The sequence below is a fragment of the Oryx dammah genome, unplaced genomic scaffold (assembly GCF_014754425.2).
Source record: "Oryx dammah isolate SB20612 unplaced genomic scaffold, SCBI_Odam_1.1 HiC_scaffold_3, whole genome shotgun sequence".
NCBI lineage: Eukaryota > Metazoa > Chordata > Mammalia > Artiodactyla > Bovidae > Oryx > Oryx dammah.
In genome coordinates this window covers 56,698,409-56,719,718 of record NW_024070187.1, presented here as the reverse complement: position 1 = coordinate 56,719,718, position 21,310 = coordinate 56,698,409, and the positions used below count along the sequence as shown (strand labels likewise).

At 41.6% G+C, this 21,310-nt stretch overlaps 1 protein-coding gene across 5 annotated transcripts in view; it reads right to left on the bottom strand.

The window, feature by feature from the left end:
- Positions 1–21,310, bottom strand: part of TBC1D1 (TBC1 domain family member 1) — a 230,926-nt gene that overhangs the window by 205,495 nt on the left and 4,121 nt on the right. For all 5 annotated transcript variants that reach the window (XM_040238003.1, XM_040238005.1, XM_040238007.1 and 2 more), the window contains exon 2: positions 14,734–15,236. In XM_040238003.1, coding sequence (XP_040093937.1) covers positions 14,734–15,150 — 417 coding nt within the window. In that variant the 5' untranslated portion in view covers positions 15,151–15,236. The remainder of the gene's footprint in view (positions 1–14,733; positions 15,237–21,310) is intronic.

Below are 21,310 nucleotides of genomic sequence, written 5' to 3'. Positions count from 1 at the left end.
ATAATATGGCTGCACAGGGGGTTTCCAGAAGAGATTTGGCCAAAACATTAAAAATAAAAAAGGAGGACCACATCCTCCAAGAACAAATACAAAAGGGAACATCCGCTCAAACATTCATGAAGCAACCCCCTGTAGCAGGCATGGTTCAGGTGCCAGGGTCTAGCCTGGAACAAGACAGGCAAGGGCCCTGTTCTCTTGTTGCTCCGGCAGGTCAGGAGACTGTAAACAAGGAAGCATACAAACCAGCAAGACGGTTCCAGATAATGATAAGCATGACAAAAACAATTTGTAGGGCTTCCCAGGTGGTGCTAGTGGTAAAGAACCTGCCTGCCAATGCAGGTAACGTAAGACAAGTGGGAAGAAGGAAATGGCAACCCATTCCAGCATTCTTGCCTGGAGAATCCCCATGGACAGAGGAGCCTGGGGGCTACAGGCCATGGGGTCGCAAGAGTCGGACACGACTTAGGACTAAACCACCACCATCACAAAGACATTAAAATCTAATGAAGTGTCAGTGATTGGTGTGGGAGTACTTTTGACTGGGAGGCTGGATGATGAGGCTAAACTGAGTTCATAACAGTCTAAAGAACCAACCACATGAAGAGCTGGGAGCAGAGCTCTCCAGGCAGAGGCAACAACAAATACAGAGACCTCGTGTGAAGAAGTAGGTTGTCACATTTTAGCCATGTGAACACCAGGGTGGCTGGGGTCCAAAGAGCACTGAAAAGAGTGTGGGAAATGAGGTCCATGTGGAAACTCCAGCAGAAATACAGGATTTTAGTCCAGGTACATCAGGAAGTCCTTAGAGAGGTTTTTGAGCAGGGGAGTGGCATGAATTGGTAACTATTCTAGAGGTGCTCTGGATGCTAGCTTGATGGAAAGAAGAAGCAAGAAAGGAAACAGGAAGAAAAGTTAGGAATACTGCCACATTCCAGATGAGAAATGGTGGAGTCGTGGGCTCAGGATTAGCCATGGAGTCGGAGCAGTGACAGATTTGGAATGGGTCTTGAATAATTTGGATGAGAGTGTGAAGGAAAGAGAGAAATATAAGAGAAAGATGACTCCTAGATTTTGGCTGTAGCAACTGTCATTGTTACTTAAGAGCTGCAGAAGACGGAAAAACCACAGGTTACTGGGGAATAAATCCCAGGGTTCTATTTTAACCATGTTGAGTTCAAAATGCCTATGTAGTGGCTAAGTAGAAGTCAAGTTCAGAGTTGGATAGATGAGTCTGGAACTCACTGGCGAGTCTAAGCAATAAATTAACTTTGAGAGTCCCCATCAAATAGGTGGTATTTACTGCTATGATGAGTTCATCTGGAAAGTGTGTCAAAGAGAGAAATGTAGAAGACAGTCTCAAGGGACGTACAACTCAGAATTAAGAAGAGGAAAATCCAACAGAGGAGACTGTGCAGAAACCACTATTAGAGGCAAAGGGAAAATATCAGGTTGTGGTTTTCCAAAAGCCAAGAGAAGAGAATGCTTTAAGATAGGAGAAACAATGTCTTGTCGACTACATCAAAGTTACTGGATGAGAGAAGTACAGAGAAGGGACAACCAGATTTCACAAGCTACGAGTGACTGGTGACATGTAGGAGCCATCAGTGGAATGATCAAGACAGAAGCCCAGTTGGTAAATCAAGGGAAAAAATGGAGATTTTCCTGGTGATCCAGTGGTTAAGAATCCACTTTCCAATGCAAGGAACACAGGTTCCATCTCTGGTCTGGAAATATTCCACATACTGTGAAGCAACTAAGCCTGTGAGCTGACTTGTGAAGTCTGTGATTCCTAGAGCCCAGGCTCCACAGGAGAAGCCACCACAATGAGAAGCCTTCGCTCTTCAACTAGAGAGTGGCCCCCACTCACTGCAACTAGAGAAAGCCCGTGCACAGCAACGAAGACCCATTTTTATTTATTTAAAAATAAATTTTAAAAAATTTAAAGCAATTACCCTCCACTTAAACACTTTAAAAAAATAATAAAATGGGCGAGTAGAAGCAAAGGTAGCCACCATGGCAACTCTTGAAAAATGGAGCAGAAGACTGGACCAGTCACTGGAGGAAGCTGGGACGTGAAATGGGATTAGAGGCTGGCTTGTTTTTAAGACAGGAGATACCAATACTTAGAAGACTAAGCAAGAGCAGACCAGGAATTTCAGTTCTGTGTTATTTTTCATATCATTCTTTAGGAACCAAGCAGGTCAGCATCAGTAGGACAGGAAGTCTTATCTGACTTTCTCTTCCATTCAGTTCAGTTCAGTTCAGTCGCTCAGTCGTGTCCAACTCTTTGTGACCCCATGAATTGCAGCACGCCAGGCCTCCCTGTCCATCACCAACTCCTGGAGTTCACTCAAACTCATGTCCATCGAGTTGGTGATGCCATCCAGCCATCTCATCCTCTGTTGACTCCTTCTCCCCCTGCCCCCAGTCCCTCCCAGCATCAGAGTCTTTTCCAATGAGTCAACTCTTTGCATGAGGTGGCCAAAGTATTGGAGTTTCCTTCCAAAGAACACCCAGGACTAATCTCCTCTAGGATGGACTGGTTGGATCTCCTTGCAGTCCAAGGGATTCTCAAGAGTCTTCTCCAACACCACAGTTCAAAATCATCAATTCTTCAGTGCTCAGCTTTCATCACAGTCCAACTCTCACATCCATACATGACCACTGGAAAAACCATAGCCTTGACTAAACAGACCTTTGGTGGCAAAGTAATGTCTCTGCTTTTGAATATGATGTCTACGTTGGTCAAAACTTTCCTTCCAAGGAGTGTCTTTTAATTTCATGGCTGCCATCACCATCTGCAGTGATTTTGGAGCCCCTAAAATAAAGTCTGACACTGTTTCCCCTGTTTCCCCATCTATTTCCCATGAAGTGATGGGACCAGATACCATGATCTTCGTTTTCTGAATGTTGAGCTTTAAGCCAACTTTTTCACTCTCCTCTTTCACGTTCATCAAGAGGCTTTTTAGTTCCTCTTCACTTTCTGCCATAAGGGTGGTGTCATCTGCATATCTGAGGTTACTGATATTTCTCCCAGCAATCATGATTCGAGCTTGTGCTTCTTCCAACCCAGCGTTTCTCATGATATATTCAGTTCAGTTCAGTTCAGTTCAGTCACTCAGTCATGTCCGACTCTTTGCGACCCCATGAATTGCAGCATGCCAGGCCTCCCTGTCCATCACCATCTCCCGGAGTTCACTCAGACTCACATCCATCGAGTTGGTGATGCCATCCAGCCATCTCATCCTCTGTCGTCCCCTTCTCCTCCTGTCCCCAATCCCTCCCAGCATCAAAGTCTTTTCCAATGAGTCAACTCTTTGCATGAGGTGGCCAAAATACTGGAGCTTCAGCTTCAGCATCATTCCTTCCAAAGAAATCCCAGGGCTGATCTCCTTCAGAATGGATTGGTTGGATCTCCTTGCAGTCCAAGGGACTCTCAAGAGTCTTCTCCAACACCACAGTTCAAAAGCATCAATTCTTCCGCGCTCAGCCTTCTTCACAGTCCAACTCTCACATCCATACATGACCACAGGAAAAACCACAGCCTTGACTAAACAGACCTTAGTCAGCAAAGTAATGTCTCTGCTTTTCAATATGCTATCTAGGTTGGTCATAACTTTTCTTCCAAGGAGTAAGCATCTTTTAATTTCATGGCTGCAGTCACCATCTGCAGTGATTTTGGAGCCCCCAAAAATAAAGTCTGACACTGTTTCCACTGTTTCTCCATCTATTTTCCATGGAGTGATGGGACTGGATGCCATGATCTTCGTTTTCAAATGTTGAGCTTTAAGCCAACTTTTTCACTCTCCTCTTTCACTTTCATCAAGAGGCTTTTTAGTTCCTCTTCACTTTCTGCCATAAGGGTGGTGTCATCTGTAAATCTGAGGTTATTGCTATTTCTCCCGGCAATCTTGATTCCAGCTTGTGTTTCTTCCAGCCCAGCGTTTCTCATGATGTACTCTGCACAGAAGTTAAATAAGCAGGGTGACAATATACAGCCTTGACGTACACCTTTTCCTATTTGGAACCAGTCTGTTCCATGTCCAGTTCTAACTGTTGCTTCCTGGCCTGCATACGGATTTCTCAAGAGGCAGGTTAGGTGGCCTGGTATTCCCATCTCTTTCAGAATTTTCCACAGTGTATTGTGATCCACACACTCAAAGGCTTTGGCATAGTCAATAAAGCAGAAATAGATGTTTTTCTGGAACTCTCTTGCTTTTTCCATGATCCAGCGGATATTGGCAATTTGATCTCTGGTTCCTCTGCCTTTTCAAAAACCAGCTTGAACATCAGGGAGTTCACAGTTCACGTATTGCTGAAGCCTGGCTTGGAGAATTTTGAGCACTATTTTACTAGCGTGTGAGGTGAGTGCAACTGTGTGGTAGTTTGAACATTCTTTGGCATTGCCTTTCTTTGGGACTGGAATAAAAACTGACCTTTTCCAGTCCTGTGGCCACTGCTGAGTTTTCCAAATTTGTTGGCATATTGAGTGCAGCACTTTCACAGCATCATCTTTCAGGATTTGAAACAGCTCTACCGGAATTCCATTACCTCCACTAGCTTTGTTCGTAGTGATGCTTTCTAAGGCCCACTTGACTTCACATTCCAGGATGTCTGGCTCTAGATGAGTGATCACACCATCGGGATTATCTGGGTCGTGAAGATCTTTTTTGTACAGTTCTTCTGTGTATTCTTGCCACCTCTTCTTAATATCTTCTGCTTCTGTTAGGTCCATACCATTTCTATCCTTTATTGAGCCCATCTTTGTGTAAAATGTTCCCTTGGTATCTCTAATTTTCTTGAAGAGATCTCTAGTCTTTCCCATTCTGTTCTTGTCCTCTATTTCTTTGCATTGATTGCTGAAGAAGGCTTTCTTATCTCTTCTTGCTATTCTTTGGAACTCTGCATTCAGATGCTTATATCTTTCCTTTTCTCCTCTGCTTTTCACTTCTCTTCTTTTCACAGCTATTTGTAAGGTTTCCCCAGACAGCCATTTTGCTTTTTTGCATTTCTTTTCCATGAGGATGGTCTTGATCCCTGTTTCCTGTACAATGTCACGAACCTCATTCCATAGTTCATCAGGCACTCTATCTATCAGATCTAGGCCCTTAAATCTATTTCTCACTTTCACTGTATAATCATAAGGGATTTGATTGAGGTCATACCTGAATGGTCTAGCGGTTTTCCCTGCTTTCTTCAATTTCAGTCTGAATTTGGTAATAAGGAGTTCATGATCTGAGCCACAGTCAGCTCCTGGTCTTGTTTTTGTTGACTGTATAGAGCTTCTCCATCTTTGGCTGCAGAGAATATAATCAATCTGATTTCGGTGTTGACCATCTGGTGATGTCCATGTGTAGAGTCTTCTCTTGTGTTGTTGGAAGAGGGTGTTTGCTATGACCAGTGCATTTTCTTGGCAAAACTCTATTAGTCTTTGCCCTGCTTCATTCCGCATTCCAAGGCCAAATTTGCCTGTTACTCCAGGTGTTTCTTGACTTCCTGCTTTTGCATTCCAGTCCCCTATAATGAAAAGGACATCTTTTTTGGGTGTTAGTTCTAAAAGGTCTTGTAGGTCTTCATAGAACCGTTCGACTTCAGCTTCTTCAGCGTTACTGGTTGGGGCATAGACTTGGATTACTGTGATACTGAATGGTTTGCCTTGGAAACGAACAGAGATCATTCTGTCATTTTTGAGATTGCATCCAAGTACTGCATTTTGGACTCTTCTGTTGACCATGATGGCTACTCCATTTCTTCTGAGGGATTCCTGCCCGCAGTAGTAGATATAATGGTCATCTGAGTTAAATTCACCCATTCCAGTCCATTTTAGTTCACTGATTCCTAGAATGTCGACGTTCACTCTTGCCATCTCCTGTTTGACCACTTCCTATTTGCCTTGATTCATGGACCTGATATATTCTGCATATAAGTTAAATATATACAGCCTTGATGTACTCCGTTTCCTTTTGGAACCAGTCTGTTGTTCCATGTCCAATTCTTATTGTTGCTTCCTGACCTGCATATAGGTTTCTCAAGAGGCAGGTCAGGTGGTCTGGTATTCCCATCTCTTTCAGAATTTCCACAGTTTATTGTGATCCATTAGAGGCCAATAAACAGACTTAACATTTTTTCTGGGTACTGGAGAAGAAAGTGATCAGAAGACATCAACATGAATTTAGCAGAAATGAACCACTTCGTATAATACTTGTGGATCAAGACACTGCTTGATTTTTTTACACGACTACTGTGATAGCCTCCTAACTGATCTCCCTCTTCTATCTCATCTCACTACTTCAAAATCTGAAAACAAATCTAATTATTTCACTTCCCTAATACCTCTCATGGCTGACACAGCACAACCTTCTTAAGAAAAATACCCAATATCCTTAACAACGTAGATCAAGCCCTGTAAAATCTGACTCCAGTCTTTCTTTCCTGTCGCATCTCTGACTGTGCAATTTGCAAAACATCACATCACAGCAGCTCCAGCCACAATGGACAACTCTGCACACCTTTGTCCCACTTTGGCTCGATGTGCTGCATCCCCTACTTGTGCACGGGTGTGTGCTAAGTCACTTCAGTTGTGTCTGACTCTCTGCGACCCCTTGGATTATAGCCCGCCAGGCTCCTCTGTCCATGGGATTCTCCAGGCAAGAATACTGGAGTGGGTTGCCATGCCCTCCTCCAGGGGATCTTCCCGACCCAGGGATTGAACTTGTGTCTCGTATGTCCCCTGCATTGGCAGGCGAGTTCTTTACCACTAGCGCCACCACTCAGGACATCCATTCAATCTGCACCAAACTCATCAGCCTGGGAAATACCTAGAGGATCTTTAAAACCCACTCAAAAAAAAAAAAAAAACCCACTCAAATGTCTTCCAAATTACATTTGGAAGGTCCCTCCAGAAGACAGAGGTATGACGAAGAACTAAACATTTCAGGAAACAACTTCATTTCAGAGTAAGAGATTTAGGAACAATTCCGTTTTCTGAAACAGAAGAGAAGGTTGTCAGGTAGTATATGTTGACACAGGAAGAGGGTGACTTGCCAGGTGAGACCTCCAGCCATGTCCATTGTTCGATATGACCCATTTAACTATTTGATGGCTATCATTGTCAGGAGGAGCCAAAAATCAGTCTCTAGAAATTTCTCTCGTTTCTAGTTCTGCCCTCTGGAGCAATTTAGAAATTGTCTACTTCGCTTTGTAAACAGCAGCTTTTCACATAACTTCAGGCACTTATTATGAGTACACTAGGCCTCCTCACGGTCTCTCAAATTTACTCTTTTATAACTTACAGATGTTTGCTAATTCCCAGCGGTGCAGCCTTCAGAATCTATATTTGGCACATAAAGCATCATGCTACTTCTTAAGGGGACAATCATGGCTTACTTGACTTTGTACCCTGGCACCCAGCCAAATAAATGTACGTTAGTTGCATTTCAAAGAAAGAATTAATGTAAAATCTGTAATATTTCAAATACATCACTTGAGGACAGGAAAGGATGACTTCTGATGTTCTGGTGTAATTGAAAGCAGCTCCTTTCCTGCCCTGAAGTCACATGTAGTTTTCTGGTACATCCTGCATCGAAGTCCTCCCGTAAGCCCCATTCCTAATCCAGCCTCTTCTGAGACTTTCTCTGAACTGGGCTTAGTCTCCAGTTGGCTTGTTCTGGTTGGTGGTTCAGGATCACAGGCTGCAATTAGTGGGGTGGACACTTAATCATCCAGAAGGGGGACACGCACTCCAAAAGATAAAAATTAGAAACAAGAGATTTATCTCTTTCACCATATTCCAAACTAGCAGCCCACAGAGCTCTTAACCACTGTTATATGCACCTAGAATTAAAAACAGGTCCTAGTGTTTAATGTGATTTTTTTTGAGAGTAACTTTGAGCAAAATTCTATCACTAACAAATAGAAGGCAGCAAAGGAAAGCAGAAAAGCTGAATTAAACGTTCAACTTATTTCCAGAAATCTTTTCTAGGTAGCTTATCGAAGGCTGACTAGTAGAAGATGAAAGCTACGTATGTAATTTAAAATTTTCTTGTAGGCACATTCATAAAGATACAGTAAAAGATGAAATTAATTTTATTATTATATTTTATTTAACCCAATATATAGACAATATTGTGATTTCAAAATGCAACCAAAATAGAAAATTATCGAGATATTTTACATTCATCTTTTCCAACCAAGTCTTTGAAATTCACTGTTTTGACACTTACAGCACATTTCAGTGCAGACTTGCCACACTCCAAGTGCTCAACAGCCACAGACAACTACCAGTGACTGTCCTGGACACTGGAGGTCTAGGCTATAAATAAGTCCTTCTAAGACAGAAGTCAACTTTAGATTCAAGACATTGTAAAGTCTATTCTTAGGAACAGATTTTTATTATAAAAATAATTACCAATGCAAAGCAATCAGGGGAAAATGCAAAGCTATAAAAAGTGATATGCATTGAAAATAAAGATGTCTAAAGAAATTATCTAGACACCGATCACAAGGTGGATGCTTCTGAAACCCTCAGACTCATCTCTCAAAGCCAAAAATAAATTGCATAATCAATCCTGTGTCATGGACCCAAACCTTCCAACAAATACTTTGGAGTTCATGCAGTCCAGGACATTCTTTTTATAGATGAAAAAGAGTCCCTGCCAATCCCTGTACCAAGCAACCGGCTTCTGTCTAGTGTGACAGACAGTCGAGTGTTGATGGGTGGACACGGACACATTGCTCCGTGTACCCATGCCCTGCGTCATAGCCACTGAGTGGGCTCCCAGGTGAAACCTTACATAACAACCAGGATGGGATAAAAGATGCCACGTGGCAATTTTAACATCCATGAAAAAATCCTCCAAAACATATGCCACAAAGCCTTCTCAGAACCATTCCCTGAGTAGCAAAGAAAGACTCTTGTCTGATATTTAAAAATAATGAACACTCAGTGCAAAAAGGCGCTAGATTAGAAGAGCTGCAAAATAATACTATGCTCTTCAGAATAATCACCCTCAGGAACAAAAACACTCCAGCTCAGTGTTATAATTTCAATCTTCACTCCAGCAAAGAAAGAAAGTAAAGAGCCAGCAAATATAACAGCCCAGCAAGAGATGCCACCGAAGCCAGGCTCTATTGAAAATCCTGAAATAAATGATGCATATTTTAAGTCACTAACTTAAAATTCCAAGCAGATGGGGAATTATTAAGACAAATGGATGATGGGTAAAAGTGCAATCGGAACAAAGCTATGATCAAAACCAAGTTTTTTTAAATTGTTAATTAAATCATAAAACTCAGCAAAACAATTTGGGCTTATATAGTGGACTTAAGTATTAAGCTTGCTAATCACAGGAAAATAACTTTAGACCACCTTTTCAATTGATATGTAACATAATGAATCCAGAGAGGCTTGGTAGGGTAGCAGTCCATCAGTTATTGAGAAAGATCGTGTGCTTAGAGGGTCTCATGTGAGACTACATCGGCCCTATACCGGAAATTTCAAAAGGAAACCTTTATTGCTCTTAAATACACCAATAGTTAAGCATTCTTAAAACGAGCAGTATGGGAGCCCACAGAGTTCAGCCTCAAATACAGCTCACTTTTAAGAAATGCAGTTTTGTTGCCAAAAATCATAGAAAAGGAAACCCATTCTTTCAAAGGACACTAACATTCTCTCAATCATGCCTTCCTCAGCAGCACTTAGAAAAGTCTTTCTAGAAGTAGACTTCTTTCTAGACCTTCCCATGCAGTCACCCCAGTTCCTTTATCCCTTACCCATGCTCCTTTGGCATACTTTTTTTTCCCCCTCGTCCCTAAGGTTTTAGTACTTCATTATTTTGCAGCAAGAGATAACATTTCCTCTTTAGAAAAGGGAGAAATGAAGCTAGCAAGATTCTAGCAAATCCACGATCCACGATGCTCTTAGGGAGGGTGGGGGAGGGGAAGCTCTGCTCATTCATGACATCCATCACAGTTACGAAATCCCCATGTTGTGCCCAGACTGGACAGACTGTTGTGCCCAGATCAGCCCTAACTAAAGTGGGAAACAGTGTTTGAAAATCCAAGACAGGTTACAAGTATAAGTCAGCTGAAGAAGAGTGGTCCTTATAGCAAAACTACTCCCACACACCCCAATTTCTGCCTTACCCCGGGTACCATGAACTGTCCATTCCCTCACCTAACACCAGCCTACACTTCTCCTCCATTTATTACCAGCTCAATAATCCTTGTCATTCCCCATTCAAAATCCATTCTTTCCATTCATTGACATAAAACAGCAACATACACAGTCAGAAGCCCCAGCCCAACACTTCCACTGCCTGAAACTCAGTGCTGGAAATTCTTTTAAAGAAAGCAGAGCTTTTTACTTTGTAGATTTTTTTAAGGAAAAAAAAAAAGGATTAAAATGTAAATACTCTTCTGAGTAATCTGAAGTAACACTCAAGTGAGTGGCCAAGCTGATGTTCTTCCTAGAAGAGACAAAGCTGAAGAACTGGAGAAGGAAAGAATATTGAGATGATTCTCTTAGACTTTACACTTTTCCTAGGGGTGAGTCCAGGAGGAACTCTTGATTTCTTTGTCATATGATGAGGTAAAGACCTACTCAGGGTCACCCATGTAGCTGTCTGTCTTCCAGAGTGGATTTTTTAAACTTCCTGCCATGGATTCTAACTTAAAACTAAACTTTAACTCAGAACATTATGCTACTGTGTCCACATGTGTTTGGAGGGATGTTCTTGGATGTTATGAGAAAAATGTAATTCATGGTTCAATAAATTTAGAAACTTAATGGACAAATGTACAATTAAAGAGTGAGACAGAAAATATATTGTTTCCCTAATACAACAGTTTTTAGAGTATGGTCTATATAATTCAGCGAACCAATATTTTCTGAATAATCACTGCATTATGTTACAGAATCATTTGTGCTTAAAATATTCATTAAAGCACAAGACAAACTAATGGATTTTAACATAAGAAAGTGCAAAAAGTGCTTTGATATGGTTCCAGATTGCACAGTGCAACAAACCTTTAAGAAACTGCATTTGTCTAGTTTATGTATAGCATTAAAGAAAAATATCCATAATTTTCTAAAAAGGCTCAAAAATATTTCTCCATTTTCCTAGTACATATCCGTGTGAAGCCAAATTTTCTTAATATGCTCAACCAAAACAACATATCACAAATAGAATGAGTGGAGAAGTAGCTGCGAATTAATAATTGACCACTAATCCAGACATAAAAGAGATTTCCAAAAAAACCAAAAAACCAAGCAAACAAAATTAAACGATGCCAGTTTTATCACTAAAATTTTGGGGAAAATACAATTGTTTTTACAAAAAAATACTATTCAGGCTAACACATAAGGAACTTATTGTCACTTTTTCAATTAATACCTTTGTAATATCTCTGTTTTAATTTCTAATATAGTAAGTATTAATAGATATAACACACATTAATGCTCTTTGGGATACTGAATAATTTTTAAGAATGAAAAGCATCTTCAGATCAAAAAGTCTGAGATGCTATCCTAATGTATTTTGATCATGCAGGCCTTTCTCTGTGGAACATCTTGAGTATATTCTATGAAGCATACAATGGGAAACACAATTTCATGCTAAGCTTATAAAACTATTCCCTATCATGTCTCTTCTCAGACCTTCGTCAGTAAGTTAGTCTATATGCTGTTCAAAGATTTCCTCTCATGGTGGTTTTGTGCTTATGACTCTGGCAGTAAATGCATATAGTCTCCTCTGGCAAACACAGGTGGATACTGATCTCACTTATTTAGAAGAGGGCTAAGAGCATTATTTCTCTGAGCAAACATTACAAATAGTCTGGAGAAATGAAGACACAGGTTAAGTTGCTCCCACAGCAGATAATGCTCTGTGGTGAGATAGGGTGCCAGGATGACCCAAGAACCCAGCATCGTGCCAGCTAGAATCAGTGCCAGTTTGCTTCCCTATTCAGTTTTCAACAAGAGAATCACTGATTGAGATGCCTATGTTACAAATTACTCTTTTATGAAACAAGCGGGATGACAGCAATTTATTACTCTGAGTACTGGCAATTTGTGTTTGTAAAAATTGTAAGCAAGCCAAAGATAACTTAAGGACGGATTCATATTTCTACCATGGCTTTTTAGAACATAGAGTGAGGTCAAGTCCCTACTTTCAGCACGACTCGAAGCCCCAGTTCCAGAATTTAGTGATAAATCTCTTCTTCCTGTCAGGTAGCTGAATGACTGGCTGGAAGCCTGTTCTCAGATGGCTATAAAAGATTTTGGGAAAGAGTCAGAAGTATAAAGTACTGAACAGCTATTCCATGCAGAGACTGCCCCCAAGGAAACAGTCCTTATATAGAGCTGGCGTGGAGAACAGGCTGTACAGTCCTCTAATTTTCATTCTGGAATTTGCCCAAATAAGAGCACCATTAAGTTCACTTATGCAGTTTTGTTTTGTTTTTAATGTCCAGCTTATAAAAATGTTGCTCAAGGTTGACCAGGATTGCATCCTGAGAGCTGAAGACGCTCATCTTGGTCTTTTTGTTTTTGCTTAAGATTTGAAATGGAATTAGCGTAAAATCTGCTTCTGATAAAACTTTCTTTAATGAAAATTTTTATTGGCATAAATACTTACTAGTTTCAGGTCCCTTTCTAGTTCATGTAGTCCTCCCAGCAGCTCTCTGAGACAGTGACTATGATTACCCATTTTACAGATAAAGAAACAGACTCAGTGTTGCCTAAGGCCACTGACTTTATAGATGGTTGACAGGACTGGAGTCTAGGAAGTCAGTCCCTCTGACCGCTGAACCAGGCCGCTATCCCACCGGAGATTCATGAACAATAACATCAACTGCTTTTTAATAAGAAGATATCCAATTCTGTATGTAAAATAGTGGTTTTAAGCTCCAGGTAAGCCATTATTTCAAAAAACCTTCCTTACACTCCGGTGTGTTGAACTCCACTCTCTGAGTTCCTGACACTCGTCCTGGCCACAGACTGAGTTGTGTTTAACTGCCTGGCAAAAACCTTGAATTTTCAAATGAGGTTTGTGCACCCTGGAGGGTATGAAAAAAAAAGTGTGGTGTAGGGACAAAACATTCGGAGAAGGCGATGGCACCCCACTCCAGTACTCTTGCCTAGAAAATCTCATGGACGGAGGAGCCTAGTAGGCTGCAATTCATGGGGTCGCTAAGAGTCAGACTCGACTGAGCGACTTCCCTTTCACTTTTCACTTTCATGCATTGGAGAAGGAAATGGCAACCCACTCCAGTGTTCTTGCCTGGAAAATCCCAGGGACGGGGGAGCCTGGTGGGCTGCCATCTATGGGGTCACACAGAGTTGGACACGACTGAAGTGACTTAGCAGCAGCAGCAGCAGGGACAAAACATTAGCATTTCTCTTTATAGTTACTGACAATTTTTTTTTAACTGGAGGATAATTGCTTTACAATGTTGTGTTAGTTTCTGCTGTTCAACAATGTGAATCAGCCATAAGCCTGTATATAGCACCTTCCTCCTCAGCCTCCCCCCCACCCTGCCCATTCTACCCCTCGAGGTCATCACGGAGTACCAAGCTGAGTTCCCGATGCTATACAGCAGCTTCCCACTAGCTAGCTATTTTATACAAGGTAGTGTATGCATGTTAATGCTATGTTTACCACAAGGATTGGCATTAGCATCCTCAGAGTCTGCCTCGGTGCGTGTGGAAACAGCCACATAGGCCCACACAGGCACACAAGGCACTCAAGACGAGCGTGGGCATTTCTCACTGGCAGGGTTAACACCCTCACCTGCTTGTCTGCTTCCCGAAGCTGTACCAGATCTCAGTTTACACAGGCGCAATTGAGAAAGTGGCTATCAGGATTATATTTTCAACCATACCTAAACTAACTCTCACAAAACAGCCAAGTGGCTTCAAAGAAGCCCTGCAGAGAACTGCAAACAAATGCTAACAATCATACAAGCACAAATAAACAAGAAAATAGTAGAGCTGGTGATATTTTAATCATTTCTTTTATAATATTTTTCTCAGCCTTATCATAAGATATAACAACAACAAGCCAGTGAGGATAGACTTGAAGGTAGCCCCCATAAAAAACCAAAACAAAAAACAACTGAAGGTATCAAAACTTAGATTCATAGCCACTACTTTTTACGAATGGTCTCTGCCTAAGTGAACATGATACTTTGGGAAACTGACTAATAAGACTCTTAGACAGCTTACAAATAAATATATTTTTGTTTACAGCATCAAAAACGTAGAACTTGCTGATCTAGAACTTTGCTACTCAAAGTGCAATCTGCAAAGGGGCAGTGCCCACATCATCTGGCAACCTGTTAGAAATGCAGTCTCAGGGTCCATCTCAGACCTACTGGATCATAGTCTGCATTCCCCAGGTCATTCATGGGCACATTTCCGCTTGAGAAGCACTGCTTCAGGACACACATCTTAAATGATCTGAATCCCAGTAGTTCAGCTCTTCTGTATACGTTTCGAAAGATTTCTCTGTTGAATTTTTGAACTCATAAACTTCTCATTTTAATAAAATATCTATTATCAAATGATCTTAGAGATTATAAAGAAACCATCCCCATAAACCAAAATCCAGTGAAATAATCTTGTATAACTGCAGCATTAGTTCCTTATTAATTCTAGTACACGTAAATGCTCTAACCCCATACACCAAAGACCTTCCAGCCACACCCATTTTTTAAATCTCCACCTCCACTTACTTTTGTTTGATCATCGGCTTTGAACACATAGCAGATACTCTGCTGATTGGCTGCATCATTTTTAATCAGACAAGCAAAATAACTTGGGTCGTGACTATTGTGAATCAGTTTGTGAACTCGTTGAGGCTTACACTCGAAGATGCTGGAACAGATCAATGGATCCCATTGTTGACTTTTTCCTGGCTCAGGCTCACATCTCAATCCAGAGGGCGAAACACAAAGGCGGACTGGCTTGGTGCCAGGCTCCTTTTTGGAAGACTGCCCACTGAGCCTTCGCACCTCTGCCACCACCCACGGCAGCATGGGCATGGTAGTCAGAGAATGTACAGGCAAGGAGCCCACCAGCTGGAGGCCGAAGTCCACCGAGACCTCATTAGGGAATGGGTGTTTCCTTGCTGTGAAGGTTATTGGTTCCATGTTGGGAAAGGTCTGGAAACTCAGCAAAACGTTGCCACTGTTTTTCTATTTTAGACCAAGCAATCTATTTCACATGCTTCTGAATCCTGTGGGAGAAAAACAGAGGCATTAGAATTTAATGAAGTCATGGCAATAGCTACTTTCAAAGAGATTATTTCAGCGCTTGAGAGTCTGAAACCCAAATAGACAAAGAAATGGATATTAGCTCAAATAAGCTGCTCTGCCTAGAAAGAGCTTTCTTTAAATTGTATTACATATAAAACCTAAAAATGCTGTAACTGTCACACTCACTACGGGTTACAAAGCTCCCAACGGGAGACTCCTGTTAAACTCAAGCCTCAGAGAGCCAACAGAGGCCAGCTCCATAGAAAGTAATATAGTGCTGCTTGGACGGCTTTAAACCCTGCTGTATTATTTAAAGTACATTACAAGACATTTTTTTAAGATGACTAAATTCAGTACTGGTGGCTCTCCCAAGTAATCTTGCAAGAAAAGAGTCAGCTATCTATCATGACAGTCTATTGAACCAGACCAGTTTTCAACAACTGACCTTATCACTTATGATACCCCTTAATTTTCAAAGGCTCTCCCCGATGTAGCCCAGAGGTTCCGAATCATGAATTCAAATTCCACTAACACATACTTGGTGACTATTCCGTTCTAAACACCATCACAAATATTTTGTTTCATTCAGGTCTCTTCTCATCAGTAGAGGGTGTTTTTTGTATGAGACTCAAACTCACTCAAGGGGTAATTTTCCCTTGTCTATGGGTGACTTTCAACAACCACATTTGATATATCCTAGCTTACTCCTTGGAAGAAAAGTTATGACCAACCTAGATAGCATATTCAAAAGCAGAGACATTACTTTGCCGACTAAGGTCCGTCTAGTCAAGGCTATGGTTTTTCCTGTGGTCATGTATGGATGTGAGAGTTGGACTGTGAAGAAGGCTGAACGCTGAAGAATTGATGCTTTTGAACTGTGGTGTTGGAGAAGACTCTTGAAAGTCCCCTGGACTGCAAGGAGATCCAACCAGTCCATTCTGAAGGAGATCAACCCTGGGATTTCTTTGGAGGGAATGATGCTGAAGCTGAAACTCCAGTACTTTGGCCACCTCATGCGAAGAGTTGACTCATTGGAAAAGACTCTGATGCTGGGAGGGATTGGGGGCAGGAGGAGAAGGGGACGACAGAGGATGAGATGCTGGATGGCATCACCGACTAGAGGGACGTGAGTTTGAGTGAACTCTGGGAGATGGTGATGGACAGGGAGGCCTGGCATGCTGCGGTTCATGGGGTCGCAAAGAGTCAGACACGACTGAGCAAATGAACTGAACTGAACTGAACTGAACTGAGTGCCCTTATAAGAGACCTAGAGAGCTCTCTTTCCACTTCTACCATGTGAGGACACAGGGAAAAGAGAGCAGTCTATGAACTAGGAAGCCATCACAAGATTCTGAATCTGCCAGCACCTTGATCTTGGGCTTCCCGTCCTCCAGAACTGTAAGAAATAAGTTTCCATTGTTTATAGATTACCCAGTCTGTGATATTTGCTGACAGCAGCCTGAATAAACTAAGACAGTCATTCAAATCCCTTCTTTACTCTATTACTGCTTCTTAACTGACTTTACATCTAAATAAATCTTACTTTTTTTCTCAACTGGAGAAAGGGTGCCCCCACACTCAATCCTGCCTTCATGTATTTCTTAGAGTAACTCAACCAACACATAAAATTGATCATATCACTCCTCTGCTAAATCCTTAATCACAGCCCCCATAAAATCTACTCTTTGACATGGCATATAGGATCTCTTCAGAATCTGGTCCTTTCCATATCTCCAACCACATATACTCCTCTAAAATGCAGTTTTGGGAGCTTTCCAGGTGGTGCAGTGGTAAAGAATCCACCTGCCAATGCAAGAGACACAAGAGATGCAGGTTCAGTCCCTGGGTTGGGAAGATCCCCTGGAGTAGAAACTGGCAACTAGTTACAGTATTCTTGCCTGGAAAATTCCATGGACAGAGGAGCCTGGTGGGCTACAGTCCATGGGGTTGCAAAGAGTCAGACATAACTGAGAGACTGAGCACGCACGCATAGGCACATGCAACTTTTGGCTCTGAAGATAAGTAACTAGACACGGTTCCCCATATGCGATGGGATTTCTCATGCCTCTGTGCCACAGTGCATACTGTTCTCTCTGTCAGGAACATAATACCTGTCACGAACTGTAGACAGCCTGAGAGTTTACCCTGCTTGCAAACTTACAAGTCAGCCTGCCACAAGTTAGCCTCCTGATAGAGGACATGAGACTCCCAGGTCAGACAAAGGACAATTCATTACTCAGAGCAATAGCAGTAGCCAGAGAGGCAGCACTGTGGCTGGTTCCCTGACCTTCAGTTCCCACAGGCCAGGTGACATCTGTATCCACAGTGGGTTACAGGAGAGGCACCTGAGATTTGGAAGCCTGAATATTTTATAATAAGGAGTAAGCATGTCTGTCCTTAAATTCTAGAGTATCTTCTGGAGAGGGACACTATTTCTATCTTCTTTGGCTGTTTGCTATTGAAAACAATAGAAAAGGTGGTCTAGAACAAAGCATTTGGTACCTCTGCTCACAAAATAGCATCATGGACAACCCAAGGAGACTCTCTCAATGAAATGAAAAAATAGGATCATTGACAACCCAAGGAGACTCTTCCAGTGACCCCACTCTTGTCCTCTAACCTAATCCCAACTCATAGACAAGTCCTAGTTCAAGCAACTGTCGCCTCTTTCATCCATGGTGATTCAGGGCAGCCATCACGATGTCCTGCTGCACTCTGTACCTAAACATCATATTTATTTTAAAAGTTTGAATAGGTGTCCCTAAACAAGTCTGTAAGCATCTTAAGCTCATAAGGTTTGGGGTTTCTGAAATCAGTATTCAAATTCTAAACCATTTCTGAACTACAACTGAAGTCTATTCTCTTTACTCTATGTTTACTTTGTGACATATATGCATATATCCAAAGAATGAATTTTTATAATTAATTTGAACATGGTTAAAAGCTAATTTTTTAATTTTAGATGTTCCAAAGTTTAGAAATAAGCCCATATTTTATTTAGAGCGCTAATGTATTTCATAATAGTGTATTCTCTATCTCTTTTCTTTTAAAGTAAAGCTTCTCTTGATGATGAAAACAGACTTAAAGCTCATATAACCCCATTAATAAAGGTCTCTCCTTTTTTTATTTCTCTCACTTACAGGTGAAAGTGGCATTAAATGTCTGGCTCAGCTTCCACTCCTGTAACTGAATCTCTTCAAGTTCTAACTGTTGACAGCTGCTAATCCCAAGACATGTTTAAAGAAAGTGACTAGAATTATTACAAAGGATAGACCCAAGATCTATCAATGAGAGTAGATGAGGCAGTTATTAATATGGTAGCAACCAGTGTAGCAGAATTACTTTCAGTTTTCTTTTAAGGGAATACAAGCATAAAGCAAAAAAATTACAGAATTTAGTCATTTCAATCATTTGGTAAATAGTCATCAAATTGGTCCTGCAATTTCACTGTCAAAACTATCTGGATGCCTCAGGTTTTCACTTTTCAACCAGGTGGGGCACATCTTAGTTTCTCTGTAAAAAATAGACTGGACCTTAACACCTTAACACTGTCAATAAACTATCAAATCGTAAGTTCTACTTCAGACAGAGTCCTAATTATTTATAAGTAATTCAGATTCTGCTGACATAAGATTCATGGTAACTTAGATTCAGTGAATAACTAATGTTCAATGAAAAGTTACATAAAACAGAAGAACCATTCAATCCTAACAAACCATCAGATTATTTTTAAGCCATCTCAGTCCACATCATATGCATGTAACCTGTGACCATCCTTGAGGGCCCAGGGAGAACCATCTATTCCAGGAAGTCTCCTGTGCTCCATATCTCAGAGATACTCTGGTCTGTTAGTCATGTTCTGGATAGCAGTCATCTGTGCAGAAGTTCTACCCCTCCCCGAGATCTTCTGCATTCTACAACAACTCCTGCCCACCACAACCCATTAACCATGGTGGGACCCAAAACACAAAGACATTCTTTTATCAGAAGAGTTCCAATAACCTTGTTATTGAGTCCTGCCATGATAAATATCCCTGGAAGCATGTATCTAAAATCACAAAATTTTAAAGCTAGAAAGGTCCTTTAAAGCCACTCAAATTTCTTTCTTACATGTAGGAAATGAGGAAACTGAAGAAGCTAAATGGTTTGTCCAAGTTTGGTGACAGAATTAGGACAATACAAGTCCCTGACTCCCTTCCAAGTATGGCAAAGAACCTCTTTTCTTACAAAAACACTTTCAAGTGTGAGGTTGAGAAAACAAATTTCTTTTCCAAATCTCAAGTTTACTCTTACAAAAGGATGGAACAAGACCATCCCCAAGTTTTCTTCTGTCTCGAAAATCTGGTGAATCTCATTTTCATAATGTAAAATACCAAATGTCCCTGAGACTGTGTGGGGATAGAAAGCTGCTCCGCTCTTCCCTTCAGGAATATAAATGTGGGAGAGGTACATGAAGACAGCCTGGGATTTATTGATCAGGAAGCGAGAAAGGGGATGGTGGGAGTTAGCTGGCTGCCGTTGGGAGCCCCCTCTCTTCCCAGCACCCATCCACTCCCTCCCTCCCAGTAAACCACAAGGAGTAGGATGGGGACTTTCCAGTAACCAGCCATACACTGCAGCCCCTACCTTCTCAGATGTTGGTGGGAGGGGAGGAGAGTGAGATAGATGGATGAAGGGATGGCTATTGGAAGCTTCTAGCTCCAGGCCAGGTTAGGAACCAGTCAATACTGATTAGCTGTCAGGGACCTGCCGGAGAGACAGGAAACCCCCAAGGACACTCATTTCCCTGTGAGAATCAATGACATTTTTTTTTTTCCTTCTGTTCTTTACTCTAGATGGAGTAGCTTGCAGCTGAACAGGATTATTCTGCCACTTGAATAATCGCATGCAGTGAGATCACTGGCTTGGCTCGGCTATTTGTCCATTTCCTGCACAGAATCCCACTCAATCGGAGAAGTGTGTTACTCACTCAAGAACTGCTTGAGGCTCCCCAAAGTCTTTGAAGCAGTTGGCTATTTCACCAGCACGGCTATTTCACTGAATGGCTCCTGGAGCTAGTGGTTCTAACCTTTACTTCATCGTGGACGCTCCAGCACCTGGCTTTGCCTCTCTGGCTTGACACATAAAACAATGCTGTTTTGAATGACTTCCTTCCTATATAAATCAGAGCTAATTCAAGCCTAGTCCTTTAGAATGTCACTGTCACTTCCTGTATTCTCTTCCACGGTATTGCCCAGGATAAAAGGGTGGGGTGGGATCGTCCCAGTTGGCCTCTAGGGGTTATGTCTAACCTTCCCTCCTGCATGGCTGCTGTAAGTTATTCTCCTAAAAGTAATAGAGTCAACTGTTAACACATAATTACACTTACCTGTGAGTCTGTTAACAGGTTTTGCACTCACAATAGCCCTGACCAATAAAGACCGTTATTACCATATCTGAATAAGAACTATTATGGATTATAATTATCATTATCGGCTCCAGTTTAATGATGAGAGACGTTAAGGAAGTTGCTGGCACAGAGAAGTGAGGTCACTTGCCCAAGGTCATATTAGCAGCAAGTGGCAGAAGCAGGATTCAGACCCAGGTCTTTCCACTCCAGAGTCAGTATTACCTATTAACTAGTATTGGATATTACACATATGCTCTTCTGTGTTCTTACAGCTCCCACAAGTCTTTTCATCATCCCCATTTTATATAAATGTCCTCTAGCTAGTAAATAAGGAAGGCAGGATTTGAATCCAGACCTCCCATGTGCCCAAATTTCTGTTCTTTGCAATCTGACAGTATCTCCAGATGCAAGTAACACTAAACTATCATTCTAGTAGACGAGCAGGGTTTTTTTCTACCTAAATTTTACATTAGTAACCTAAATCTAAGGACTTTCCAGGTGGCTCAGTGGTAAAGAGTCTGCCTGTCAATGCAGGAGCCACAGGAGACTCGGGTTCAGTCTCTGGGTTGGGAAGAGCTCCTGGAGAAGGAAACGGCAACCCACTCCAGGATTCTTGCCAGGAGAATCCCACGGACAGAGGAACCTGGAGGGCTACAGTCCATGGGG